Below are 14,186 nucleotides of genomic sequence, written 5' to 3' on the forward strand. Positions count from 1 at the left end.
AAATATCAAAAATTTTTAAAAAAATAGTAATGGGGTTCTTTTCCTCCTGAGAGACATTTTTAAAGGAATGGGGTTGCTCTGCACACACCTACAAAAGGAAGAGCAAGAAAAGCCTTGCTCCATCTTACAGTAAATAAGTCCCCACTTGCAAGCAGCACCAGAAACATTTTTCATGTACAACAACACGAATCCTGAGCAGCTCCAACGAGATTGATGGATATGACCCTTCTCTTGCTTTTATAAGAGATATTCTATTAACTAGAGAGGAATAAAACCTGAGATGACAGCCAGACTCCATCACTAGATGGGCTAGAGCTGCTGCAAGAAAGGGAAGCAGAGGGTGTGGAGCAGTGCCAGGGGCTGCCAGGATTCCCAGCAGCCACAGAGTTGTTATCTGCAGCCCTCCTCCATCTCTTCCACCTTAAGTCTGATGAAAAGACCATTAACACTAGAGGAATTCCTCCACTGTATTTCCAAAATTCATAAGGCCGTTTCTCCAGCGCACAAATGCCAGCCACCTGCCATGTGAACAGCTGAACTAGGGGTGGACACAAACCCCCAAATCATGCAATCCTAGAACGGTTTGAGTTGGAGGGGACCTTAAAGGTTTCTTAGTTCCAGCTCCCCTGAACAAGGGGACAGCTTTCACTAGAGCAGGTTGCTCAGAGCCCTGTCGTGGCTGGCCAGGAGCACTCTGCAGCACACCCCACCCCTCCGTTTTACTCCAGTCGGTAATTCCCAACACTGTTAACCAGCTCGGGAAATTTGTCCTGTCGTCTCTAATCTTTGAAGTGCAAACTTCAGACTCGTGCAGAGCAGGGAGCAGAAGCAATGCCTCTGTTTTCAGGTGAGCAAAAGCTGCAGACTTCAAAGGTTCCCACATTAAGTCTGTGAAGCTTCTTAAAGATTGTCACCTGAGTTTCTCAAAAGCTGGCTGAAAACGCACCCATACATGCAGATAAACGTATTCTTTGATCTGAGCGATAAAAACAACTGTTCTTCTGCGTGTAAACCCCTTTTTTTTGTAAATGTTTATGAACTGTGGGAAATTATGTCTCTGCCAGAATTTAAAATAAAGTGATTCAGTGGGTTTGCCTTTCACTTACCATTCATTATTGCTCACAAACATCGCAGGAATCCCAGCGGAGTTTTCAAGGCAGGTTCACGGTGTTGTAGTTACCGGGGAAACACATGATAAATTGTTGCTATCTAAAAAAGAAAATCCCCATTAACTTTCTATTAAAGAGCAAGCGATGTGAACTATATGGAGAAATGCCTTTACGGTTACCATATTAAAATGCTGCATGTTTTGTTTCAAGATTTAACCAAATACTGGCCAAGCTCTGACATTTTTATTCATTGTGAACAGCACCCAGCATTTTACAGTCTGTGGTTTACCATGCATTGTTAAAGACAGTCCAGTATTCAGCTGGGTCAGCCCAGGAACAGCAGACACCATGTGATTGCTCCTGCAGTTAAAATCTTTACAGGGAAAGCTTTGCTAAAGCTAGGCTAGAAAAACCAGCAGTGTTTTTCACACAAAAATGAAGTCTTTTTGTCAACTCCCCGTGGCTTGTTCAGCATATCCAGTCCCAGATGAAGAGTTTAGGGGTTTAGCAGCCAAATAATTTTGCATAGTGTGGACAAGGTTCCTCGGTGTATGTTGACATTAGTTTTTTGCACTTGGAGCACAAGTGTTGCAAATCACCAGCCACCCAGCCCTACAGACCATGATGGAGACAGGGATGCCTTGCCCCTGATGCTCCAGGGAGTGAGAACGCCACATGGCATCCACACACCCAAGCAGCCACACAGAAAAACAACAAAGTTTTCTGATTTAAAGCCCTCTTTGAGCGCTTGCAGATCATGTGGGCAGTTTGAGAAGGAATCATCACCCTCACACAGCACCTCTCAGAGGGAATTAATGTCCCTACTGCCTTTTGGTCAGTCTCCAGCCTTTGAGAATGACCACAAGAGCTGCTCTGACCTTACTGCAACATGAACTGCCTAAAACCACCTTTAGCAGAAGCCAAATTAAATCTACCTTCTCCCACACTAAAATGTCCTAAAGGCACGTTTCCTTCCCTGTCCTCTCTTTCACACCCATCAGTTACGGTATCTCAACCCAGCAGAAGGCAGCTTTCAACAAAGAACAGTAATTTCACTGGCAGCTCCAAACTGATTCACATTTGACTGCCCATGTCTGTCACACTCAGGCCTTACAGAGTAAGACCCTGAATCTCTATAGTGAGTTAAAAGGATTTATTCTCATTTAAGAGGTCACCTCTGAATTGATGAGATGCATTCAGTAGCTGACTTACCCAAGTTTCCACTGTGAATTAATAAGAAAGCAGAGATATTGTCCACTTTCTTACTGTATTATTCCTATCTCTCCACTCTCTGGATTAAAGAAGGCATTAATTTCCTTGGAGCTTGTGTTAGGACGTCTAAGCTTTGTTCCACAGGAGAGGATCTTTAGAAGATTTCTGGCAAGCAGAGGCAGTGTTATGGGATGTAGAAGTTAATTTTTCCCTCCTCATATGACAGAGCAGTGACTGGTTTGGAAAATGAAGACATGTAGCTCATGGTCAATGTGAAGGGGAAAGATACAGGGTCACATCAAAGCGATATGCTGGCCCTGCTGAGGCTCCTCCAGCGCTGGGGCAGTTCTGGGCCCTCAGACAGGAGAGACCCTGAGGGGCTGGAGCGTGTGCAGGGAAGGGAACGGAGCTGGGAAGGGGCTGGAGCAGCAGGAGCGGCTGAGGGAGCTGGGGGGGGCTCAGCCTGGAGAAAAGGAGGCTCAGGGGGGACCTTCTGGCTCTGCAGCTCCCTGACAGGAGGGGCAAGCCAGGGGAGGAGGGGGTGGTGTCGGGCTCTGCTGCCAGGGAACAAGGAACAGGACAAGAAGCCAAAGCAATTCTTCACTAAAGGGGCTGTCAGGCATTGGAAAGGGCTGCCCCAGGAGGTGGTGGAGTCCCCATCCCTGGAGGTGTCCAAGGAATGACTGGACATGGCACTCAGTGCTCTGGGCTGGGTGACAAAGTGGGGATAGGTCAGAGTTTGAACCTCATGATCCTGGAGGTCTTTTCCAACCTTTACCATCCTATGAAAAAAATCTTCAAGATTTAGACATAGCCTGGACATGAGGCTCTAGACCAAACTGAAAGAGCAGCGAGAGCTGCATGTAGATAGGAATGAGGGCAGAGAGAAACAGGAAAGAAGGTGGGAAAGAGAAGGCACAGTGAACCCAGGAGCTCTAGTGGCAAGACTTGTTCCTTGACATGTCTGTGGACCCATACCTGCTCTGGGTCAGGCAGGATGGCCATCTGAAAATGTCTCACACCTTCCCTGTCTCTGCTCTGGTAAGAAAAGGCTGGTCCTGGTGATGGTCACATCTCTAAGGCCATAATACTCTAGAGAAGGGAGGGAGATTGGGTTCTCTTTGAAGGCAGGAGGCACATGTGACCTCCCTTACCTGGCTGGTTTCTTTAAATACCCAGAGGCACTACTTTAGTTAGAAATTTGAGTTCACACAGGGCTAAATCCTTGTTCACACGTGGATTTAGCCCAAGCTTTAAATCAGTGTCACCAAGATGCAAAACGATGGAACAAAAGTTTCATTTTAGTCAGTTGACCTGTTTTCTTTTTCCTCATCTTATTTTTACTTTTACTGCTCTGCTTCTTAAATCCACTCCTAAAACAAGCAAATCCTTTTTGTTTCCATTTGCAAAGGATAAAAAAAAAATCAAAAAAAAAAGAGTGAGAGAGACGACATACACAAAAAGCCAAAAAGAAACAGAGAATCCAAGTAGAGAGGTATGTGTTATTGGACAAGTGTTTAATTTATGGAACTTGGCTGGCAGAACAAGAGTTTGAATTGTACTTCAATAAGTGGAGCTCTTAGAATAAATGTGGCTTGTAAAATTGTTTTACAGTCTGCTTTGCCGAGCAGCCAACACCTCATGGAAACCTTTGAGAAACATTCTGTTTAGAAGCAACGGTTTTTATATTTCATATTTTCTCTATTTGTTTTCCCCTCTGGTTTTATAACTGAAACCATATGCAGGAAAACAGGATTTTTGTGTCTTAAAATATCTACCTGATCTGACTACTTTTATTATTTGAAAAAAACACCAGCATTTTGAAAATTCTTCATGTATTAGGCACTTGCTTCAAACATGAACGTGTCCTTGTTTGATACTCAAGTCAGCTGCAGGCTTCCCAAATAACCTTGGGATAGTCACTTCGCTGAGATTCATCACCCCTCTTCCCATGTACACGTGGTGCAGATGTGTGCATCTAAAAGCTGTCTGTCTTTCCCATTATAAACAGAAAATGTAACAGAATTTGAGACATGATTCATCTGTGTAGGAACGGGAGGGGATGAATCATGCTCTAGATCCATATATTGTCCAGCTCTTCACTGGAAGCCAAATCAAGATGCTCAGACACAGACATTCACACTGCAGATATCCACAGTTACCCTCATAAGCCCCACCTTAGTCTCTCTGTGACACTAAAGGGATGAGATAGATCCTTCCGGAGGGAAATCCATCCCATCCAATGCTGATGTCCGACACGGCTGGGTGATCTGCCTGGAGATTATATCGATCAGTTTGTGTCAACCCTATGTAACTGTAAGCCTTTAAAATGGTTATAGGGAGTCAAGAGGAATAGATCTGGATTCAGGTAATATATTAGGAAGAAATGCTTCCCTCTGAGGGTAGTGAAGCACTGGCACAGGTTGCCCAGGGACCCTGTGGATGCCCCATCCCTGGAAGTGTCCAAGGCCAGGTTGGATGTTGCTTGGAGTAACCTGGGATAGCGGAAGGTGTCCCTGCCAATAGCATGAGAGTGGAACAGGATGATCTTTAATGTCCCTTTCAACCCAAATCAACTTTACAATTCTAAAAATCCTTCTCTGCAAACACCATTCAGGAGTGGCAAGGAAGTCAAACCCCCCTTCTTCACAGTTACACACACAGGTGTCACACACAAATAGTGTCAGCACAGCTTCTACCCCAGACACCAGTGCATCCATCAGATAAACTCTGTGCCTTCACTGGTAGACTGGGACATACTACTGCAACAGAGGGGAAAGGAGAAGCAGTAAAGTTTTGCCTCGGAGCAAAGAAAAGTATTGCATTACACAGTCCAGAGACTGGGAAAGGAAGACACAGAAAGACTCCAAGACCACAATGTAAAAGCCAATTATCTAAATAAGGATGTAAGAGTCATATTTAGCCCCCTAAGTTAAACTATCCTGATTGCTGTCTTGTGGTAGTTGTACTTGTATAGAAATGACAGAGCTGCTCTGGAACGTGGCTTCATTTAATGCCTGTGATAGGAAATTAGATCACTTGGGCATGTTTTTTCTTTTTGGGTAGGTTTGTTTCTTTGTTTGTTTGGTTTGTTGGTTCTGTTTGGGCTGTTTTTTTTTTTAACTTTAAAGGTCTAAGGGCTAAGGATTTCATACCTGCTCCCAGAAACTGTGCTGCATTCACCCTCGGCAGCTGTTCCGAAATGCCCTGCTTTAATTCATTTGCTTTCAACATCACTCGTTGATCCCTGGTAGAGCCTCACTTGGTAAACTCATTATGACTCAGCCAAGCATTCTGTCACCATCCCAAAGCTTTTCCCTTTATCTGTACATGGTTTTACTTTTCTGTTCCTTTATGGTTTCTTAGGAGAGAAATGTGCTTTTGCAAACTGCTTCTTTTCAAGGCCCTTGTGTGGCCACATCCCTCGAAGCCAAAGCGTTTCTGATCACTCTGCTTTCAGCACAGAGGTGGAAAGATAAATTACCCAGGCTTGGCTTCAGGTACCTTAGCACAAGGCTAAGTTCCCAACACAAACAGCAGCCCTTTAAAAAAGTTGGCTCAAGCGTTATTGCTCATCACCCACCACCCTAGTCATGCACCATTTCACTATTCTGATCCAAAAAAAAAAAAAAAAAAAAAAAAAAAAAAAAAAAAGAAAAAAAGGTGTTTTTTCTTTTCATGAGACAACCAGATCACTGCAGGCTGTGTGATGGTGCTACGCTGGGAACATTTTCTCCAACAGCACAAAGAGAAACACAGAGCTTGCTCTGGGAGGCTTGAAAAATACATATCTCTGTGCTGTCAGCACCCTGTGCCTCAAAAGCAGGCTACAGCAGGGGTCTGTTTGGGGATGAGCAGGCACAGGTAGGTCTGGAGGTGACTCCTAATCACCCACCATCACCCTGCAGTCTGATAAATGTCCTTAACGAGCAGGACTGCTCATTACCACGCTGATGAATCACTGTTTGCTGACAAAAAGGCCGTTTTTCTCAGGGAATTCCTCATCAGCCCTAGGTGTGCCGTAAGTGATTCAGGCTCTCATTAGCCCTAATTAGATAATTGTCCAAATGATTTCTCTATTATTCACGGAGCCTGTACCACTGAGCACCAGCCTATCCACAGGCTGACAGGGGTTTGCTGCAAAGAAACGGTGTTTTTCCAGGGCGATGTTCCTGCAGGGATCACCGTGCTCATCACAGCCCTCCAGGATCTCACCCAGCTGTTGCAGCCCCTCGGGCTTACCCGATGTAAAGCCCCATGACTCAGCTGTGTAGAGGTTTTCAGCAACCCCAAATCTCTTTTTTTTTTTTTTGCACTACTTCTTTCACCCAAAATTTGGTAGTTCTTCAGCCATCTCCTCCCGTCGTGTCCCACGCTGCCTTCCCAGCTCTGGAGGGTACGTGTGCTCCCTTCAAGCAGAGATTTAGTTCCTTCCAATTCATAAGAAGAAAGCAAACAGGAATCATAAAGAGGCACTAATTTTTTTCTTAGCCCCAGAACTCTGATGCCCCCGCTTGATGTGGAATACAGACCTGTTACAGATGGCTCAGTTATTCAAATGCGCTAGCCTGGGACTACACATCCCAATTCCAGAAACTTCAAGGTTGACCTTGGCAAAATCTCTTAAGCTGGAGTTTTTCTTACCTGAAAACAACACTCTAAAAGCTCAGCCACCAGGCTCCCTCTGCAGCCAGTGGAAAAGGAGAGGCAGACACCCTTTAGTTCAAATCTCAGATAGGTATGTAAGAACAATGGGATATGAATCACTCTCTGGGGATGTAGTTTTTCTCTACAGAGAGCAATTGACTGCAGAGGGGTCTAACCAACAACTTTGCCCTTAACCCCTAATAGTTAAATGATGTGAGCAAAGACAAGAGTTTTAAAAATTCACAGGTCACACTTCTCAGTTTCAGAGGGAATTGAGCTGTGCAGTCTTATAAATACAGGGTTTAGCAGCTCTGCAGTCATGCTTCTGTTTGTAAAACCCACAAGTAGTTTTTCCAGGTGAGGTTTCAAACAACCATAAGTTTTTCAGGTGCTATGATGAATACTCAGTCTTTATCCTCCCTCCTGGCTAAAGCTGTACTGCACTGCTCGAGGTGATTAGTGCTTACAGCAAAGGACCACTGGCCTTTCTTTATTAATGGATCCTTGAGAATTCCAGGACATAAGAGACGTTCCAGTCTCTTTTACATGGACCCACTGCAGCTATTTGAGCCCACCTCAACCCTTGGAACTCTTTCGCAAAGACTTCTGGACAGACATGAGCAAACAAACAAAATAGGCACGATGGAATAGAATCATGGACTTGTTAAGGCTGGAAAAGCCCACTAGGATCACCAAGTTCAACCATTAATGCAGCGCTGCCATCCCACCACTAACCCTTGTCCCCAAGTGCAACATCCACAAGCCCTCTGATCACTTCTAGGGATGGTAATTCCACCACTGCCCTGGGAAGACTGCTTCAGTGTTGACCAAAGAACCATCTCTGATACCAGACACAATTGCTAAATATGGCTGTTAAGTTCTGGAGGGAAAGCAGCCTCAGTGACAGCCTGGCATTGCTCTGGAGTCTCTACTCTGCTTGTGCTGTTGACTTCAGACCTTGTATCTTCCTATCTCAGAGGGATGCATATTCCCAGTATCTGAGCATTGCATATTCCCTCAGCCTGGAAGACACAGGAGAGGAGAAGGGTAACTCCTGCTCGGTGTTACCTACACCAGTGTCCTCCTGTCCAGTCAAAAGGAATTAGACAAACTGACAGTCACCAAGGCTGCCTTAAACTGAAACAAGGGATTGGAGAGTTGGGGTTGGAGAAGACTCTGGAGAGATATTAGAGCCCAAGAGAGCTGGGGAGGGACTTTGAGCAAGGGCCTGAAGTGACAGGACAAGGAGAACTGATTTTAAACTAAAAGAGCAGAGATTTAGGTTTGATATAAGGAAGAAATTCTTGGCTGTAAGGGTGGTGAGGCCCTGGCACAGGTTGCCCAGAGATGTTGTGGCTGCCCCATTCCTGGAAGTGTTGAAGGCCGAGTTGGATGGGGCTTGGAGTAACCTCGGGTAGTGGAAGGTGTCCCTGCCCATGGCAGAGGGGTTGAAATGTGATGTCCTTTCAGGTCCCTTCAACCCAAACCATTCTCTCTGATTCAGGGTTTGGAGGTTCCTTGCGCAACCGCATTCCTTGCTTTAGACCACTCAAAACCTCCTACGATTCTCCTCCGTCGGGATCGCGCAAACTGAGTGATGCTTAGGCTTGGTTTACACAGCTCTGCAGAGCAACACCTCTCGCCGGCATACCCCTCCCGGGGATGGAGCTGAGGTCATCCCGAAGGCTCTGGCTGCCGTGGGGACGAGCTGCCGGCAGAGAGAGCCAGAGCACTGGGGAACAGGCGCCGCGCAAGGCGCTGCCAGGGATGAAGGGAAAACAGCTTTTGATGCCCGAGGACCTTCTCGGGAGGCCATTCAGAGCCGCAGATCCTTTTTTACTATTCGCCTGTCGGTGTTCGCCCCCGCAGAACAGCCTTCCCTGCAGCCGAGCATCCCTTCCCAGCCCGTCCTGCTGCCGCCGCAGCGGACAGCCTGCCTTGTCTGAGCTACCCGAAAACAGCCTCCCACCAGGAGATGGTACCCATATTCCACGGCACTGGGGGCAAGCCCTTCACAGTGCAGTCTGCTTTGGGGAAACACCTAGAAGAAACCCAGTCACGCTTTTCCAAAACCACTAGAGCAAAACCCACAGGTGATGCCAGACTCCCTCAGGCAGCAGGGAGGCAGTTCTGCAGGTGTGACCTGCGGTGTAGCACTATTTTATGAACAAACAAAACAGGCACCATGGCATAGAATGATAGAATTGTTAAGGTTCTGAAGTGCAGAGTATTTTCTCTTTAGAGTTTTTATTGTAATGGACTTTTTAATGAACGAAGCCCTCCAGCTGTAATGGTGAGGTTAATAAAGCCCTACTCCTGATGAATATGAACCTGCTAACTAAAATACACACAGCCCTGAGCCAGAGTGCTTATCTTTGTCGAAAGCCAGATGTGTATGCTGATTTCTGTGCAACACTTTGATGCTACCGCGGGTTGTTCTTGATAATCCATCAAAGGCAGATGTGGAATGAGAGGTGATATATGAAGGCACCAGCTCAAAACATCAAAAGGGATACACACTTCAACCTCTCCTCTGGTATTTTCTTGTCCCCTGTTCTCTGCTACTGTGCTGGCAATTTGCATTGCTTCCCTCCAGCTCTCTGCTGGCCAAACATCAGCAGTCTTCCTCCTCAGCAGCTGTCAGAGAGCTATACTCAGCCAAGCATGGTGAGCATACAGGTACCACTCAGTTACTTGGCAAATGTCACATGCCCTGTCAAACCAGAAGCTTGCAAAAGGAGCAGGAGTGATGGTGGGATGCTGCAGGGCACAGGGGCCACATCCCTCTTCTCCCCTGAAGCTCTGTGCCACAGCTCCATGACAGCAGCGGGTCACTGCCTGGCCCTCGTCCCCAGGAGGAGACACCACTGCCCTGGGCAGCAGCAGCACACACCACTCTCAGCAGTGGGTCAGGCAGATCCCTCCTCCAAGAACATCCCATCTTTGGAAAAAAGACGTCACCACGGGGTTCTTGAAGGCTGTCAGGGCCCAATCCAAAGAGTTTTTCTAATGCACCATCTCTGTGATTTACAGTTGTCCTTCACCTTCACCCAAAAAGAGATGGAACTCGGCGAGATCGTGGTGACTGAACATTCCAGTGAGAGGCAGATGTACAAGAGGCAGGTGCCAAGAGCCCAGGACCTGCTGTGGAGAAGCGGAAACTGGATCCACCAGGGTTTTGGGTATCTCACAGGAGAAATGAAAGAATACGGAGAGTGGATGAAAAGTAAGCACAGGGATGTGTTTGGGGCTCTCTGGCTGGGGACGTCTCTATTGCCAACATCACTTTCAGTGCTGGGGTATGACATGAGAGTCTGTTTCACTCCCTGAGGCAGAGCAGAAGCAGCATGGTCCAAGCTCGTTGCAAACTTCTGCCTTTTTAATTATCTCATTCTCAGGAAGGAAATCCCACTGCATCCTCTTTCCACCACCATGGCTGCACGCAAAACTCAGCACAGGCCAAAGACATCTTTTACACTTAAATCAGCTATGTGTCATTAGCATCACGTTCCTTATAGCAGTGCCCAGAATCACACGTCAGGGCCGGGGATCGAGTCTCATTCATAACTGCTTTGGATCAGCCACTGCTCCTCATCCACATGTGGGCTGAATATGGGAATCGTGGGGGCAAAGGCTCCAGCTGTGGGGCAGCAATAGGCACTGTGGGTGTTATGATGCTATAAAATTCAGACTGAGACTGATCTCAAAGGTTTGCTGTCCAGACAGGAACACTGCATGAGCAGATGGTCCCTGTTACCCAGAATTACAAGGAATGTGGGTTTTTTGGGAGTCTGTGTAAGGCTGTGGGTCCCCCTGTCAGGGCTAGGTTTGTTAGCAGAACCACTGCAGCAGTGGGAGATAAATAAGTGCACAGACAGGCTGTGCAGGAGCTGTCACTGGTGGAGAAGCTGGGATGAAATGATCCAGACAGACTTATCAGGCTGCAGTGTGATCCCCAGACACAGGGGAACATTTCCTCTTGTTTGTCTTTGCTCCAGCAGTCCATATTCAATGTTTTGAAAACCTTTGGCCACTGTCCTCTGGTTATATTTGAATTTTTACAGTTAACACTTGCATCTGAATCTGAGCACACTGCTGATATGTGTTTCACATCTCAATACCAAATATGAGTTAAAATTAATTCAGACAAGGCTGGTCATTTTTATCTAAGGAACTCATTCTTACTCCTCCTCATTCCTCCTCCTTCACCCTGCCTGGAAAGAGTTTTTTTAGGGATAAGTCATTGCCCATATTCAAAAAGTAGCCTGACACTTTATGCTGCATCTAGTTAACAACCTAAGCTAACAGAATTAATTTCAAATCTTTAGGAAGGTGAGAGCTGCGTACACACACTGCCTGAGCATTTTGTACGTGCAGGCTCCTCTTTCTCGCCTACTCTCCTTACACCTATTCTCCTGCCGTGTGTTTAATAACACATAGCAGTTCAGAAATGGTTACAGTTCTCCCAGAAGAGAGGAAGAAAGAAAAAATTCAAGCCAAGAACCAACAGCAACATTTATTGGATGCTACAAGTCCCCCCTCTGCCCAAGGAGATCGCTGTACGTAGATGCCCTCCAACAGGCTGCCCTCATCCCACCTTCCCCTTGCACTCACCTGAGGCACCTGAGCTTGGTACCTGTTTGCTCTGTCCAGGTTAAATAGCCTTCCCCAAACAGCAATAACTCTTTGTCCCTTGAAAATGCCTCTTTGCCCTGAATACAGTCCAAGACAAAATATCTATTTTCTTAATTTAGTTTTTTTAGCTCTCAAAATACTTTTTAGGCACCTTTGACCCCTTTGATCTCCTATATACAGTGTACCTCCATGTTCTCAGTTGCCGATTTTCTCCCTAAAACAGCAAAATTTTTTCCTTTTCATATTTCCCTGTCTACATAGAAACCAGTTTCAGAGTCCCTCTCTGCATCTGAATCATACACCAAAAAGGGTCTGTTTCCCCATTAAATTTATAGCAGAATCTAATGTGATCTACCATGCAAGTAATTGTTTGACTATTCTTTGACCACCATAAATAAATCACTTTTTTATCAATCCCTCCATGAACTTTATAGCAGTGCCCAGTCCGTCCCTATCAGTTTTCAAGTGCCAGATGCAAAAATACACTGAGACAGCAATGAATCAGAGAGTGGCTTTACAGTTTCTCCCACTAATACATCACCTCTGTTCTGTGGACCAGAAAGCAGCTGCAGGGATGAGGGTGCTTTGCTCAGATGATGCCTTATCGACAGCATTCTCCTTTGATCTCCTCCAGACAAGCCCTTAATGGTCCAGCTGGTGGACTGGATCTTGCGAGGGACCTCTCAGGTGATGTTTGTCAACAACCCCCTCAGCGGGCTGATCATTTTGGCGGGGCTTTTCATCCAGAGTCCCTGGTGGATGCTCACGGGCTGCACCGGAACCGCCGTGTCCACGCTGACCGCGCTGGCTCTCAGTCAGGACAGGTAGGCGGCACCTCATGCCCTCGTGCACTTCCTAAAAACTGGTTTGTTTTAATGTCTGGAGCCCACTGGTGGCTCATAACCCCTCGTTATGGGCAGCAGACTGGCTCTCCTTACAGAGGGTTTGGAAGCAGTTGGGTGAGGACAGAGCCGTGGCCCAGGAAGCTCTGGCCTGTCCCCACAACTGTCTGTCTCCATGAAAACAGATGATTAACTCTCTCTGATAGTGACTGTCACAACCATGCAGCTCCTACAGGTGATTAAGGAGCCCCCTAGACCACCATCATCCAAAAATCCCCAAACTCCCCCCTTCCACGCACCAGTGAGAGACAGTACATCAGCAAACTCACTGCTTTTTTATCCCTCCCTTCACTGGGAGCAGAGCACTTATAAAAGCTGCGTCTCCAGCATGCCTTGCTACCCTGCAGACATTTATTTCCATCACAGATCAGCCATCTCAGCTGGGCTGCACGGCTACAACGGGATGCTGGTGGGATTGCTCATGGCCGTCTACTCCAGCAAAGGGGATTACTACTGGTGGCTTCTCCCTCCGGTGGTAGTTATATCCATGGCCTGGTAAGTACCCCTGCTCCACAGGACGATTCTCAAGGATATATATACCATTCTCTGGCCATAAACAGCTTAAACACACCGAAGTCCCCTCTACACCAGTAACTCCTGCAATGGTGGCAGGGGAATGATGTGCTTATCCATGCACAGAGCTCCTGAGGGACGTGGTAGGAGTTGAGGGCACAGACAACACTGATTATAGCACCTTGATAAAGCAGCCCCACCCCAGTTCTCCAAAAATATCCCTCAGCAACTGGACACATTCCGGGTGGAGGTCATCGTGCCCAACACCACAACAGCTCCTCCACACCCAGGTGCTGAACCGACCCTGTGCTCTCCCTCGGGCTGAATTCAGTATTCAATATCTTCTCAGGCGTGCAACCAGCCATGAGCAAAATTAATTCCTCCAAGTAACTCCAAACGCCAGGCTATGTCCTTCCAGGATTAAATTTGCCATTCTTAAACATGGACCCTAACAGCACCGCAGAATCTATTTAACAGCCTTAACTGGAATTAATTTGACACATTTTAATCACTGTAAGCAATAAGATGCAAGTCATTATTGGATTTCACTGCTTTTAAGATCAGATTTTATATATATATATATATATATATATATATATATATATTTTATTTCTTTAGTCTCTCTCAGCAAAGGTCATTTTATAACAATCTCTCAAAGCCCAGTGCATGCTGCAAGAATGTTTAGCTTGTCTTATCTGCCAGAATTCCTTGAGGCTTTTCGTTCAAACTTTTCTTCATTCTTTTAGTTCACAAGACTCGAGGGTAGAGCTGAAAGATTTTAAAATTAGACAGTTCAGTGATGTTTTAACTGATATTTTGAATTTCAGCTTTAGAAGTCAGCATTTCTTTAATTGTTTCCTTTTTTCCTGACAACATGTATAAGTAGTAGAAGCTTTGTATTTCAGCACAGAAATTAGGACACCATTTTCACTGAAGTACTGATTTTTTTTTTTTTTCCTACAGCTAGAAGCAATAAATCTGTAAAGTCCTTTGGGGACCAAATTTGTTAAAAAAAAAAAAAAAAAAAAAAAAAAAAAAAAAAAAAAAAAAAAAAAAAAAAAAAAAAAAAAAAAAAAAAAAAAAAAAAAAAAAAAAAAAAAAAAAAAAAAAAAAAAAAAAAAAAAAAAAAAAAAAAAAAAAAAAAAAAAAAAAAAAAAAAAAAAAAAAA

The 14,186-nt window shown here is 45.6% G+C and overlaps 1 protein-coding gene across 1 annotated transcript in view; it reads left to right on the plus strand.

The window, feature by feature from the left end:
* The window catches only part of LOC114058432 (urea transporter 2-like), a 315,094-nt gene that overhangs the window by 268,515 nt on the left and 32,393 nt on the right, over positions 1-14,186 (plus strand). Inside the window, exons 4-6 of the mRNA XM_027885792.1 lie at positions 10,002-10,194; positions 12,238-12,427; positions 12,872-13,000. Coding sequence (XP_027741593.1) covers positions 10,029-10,194; positions 12,238-12,427; positions 12,872-13,000 — 485 coding nt within the window. The 5' untranslated portion in view covers positions 10,002-10,028. The remainder of the gene's footprint in view (positions 1-10,001; positions 10,195-12,237; positions 12,428-12,871; positions 13,001-14,186) is intronic.

The sequence above is a fragment of the Empidonax traillii genome, unplaced genomic scaffold (assembly GCF_003031625.1).
Source record: "Empidonax traillii isolate 1590-97213 ecotype Southwest subspecies unplaced genomic scaffold, ASM303162v1 scaffold10:size5872457, whole genome shotgun sequence".
NCBI lineage: Eukaryota > Metazoa > Chordata > Aves > Passeriformes > Tyrannidae > Empidonax > Empidonax traillii.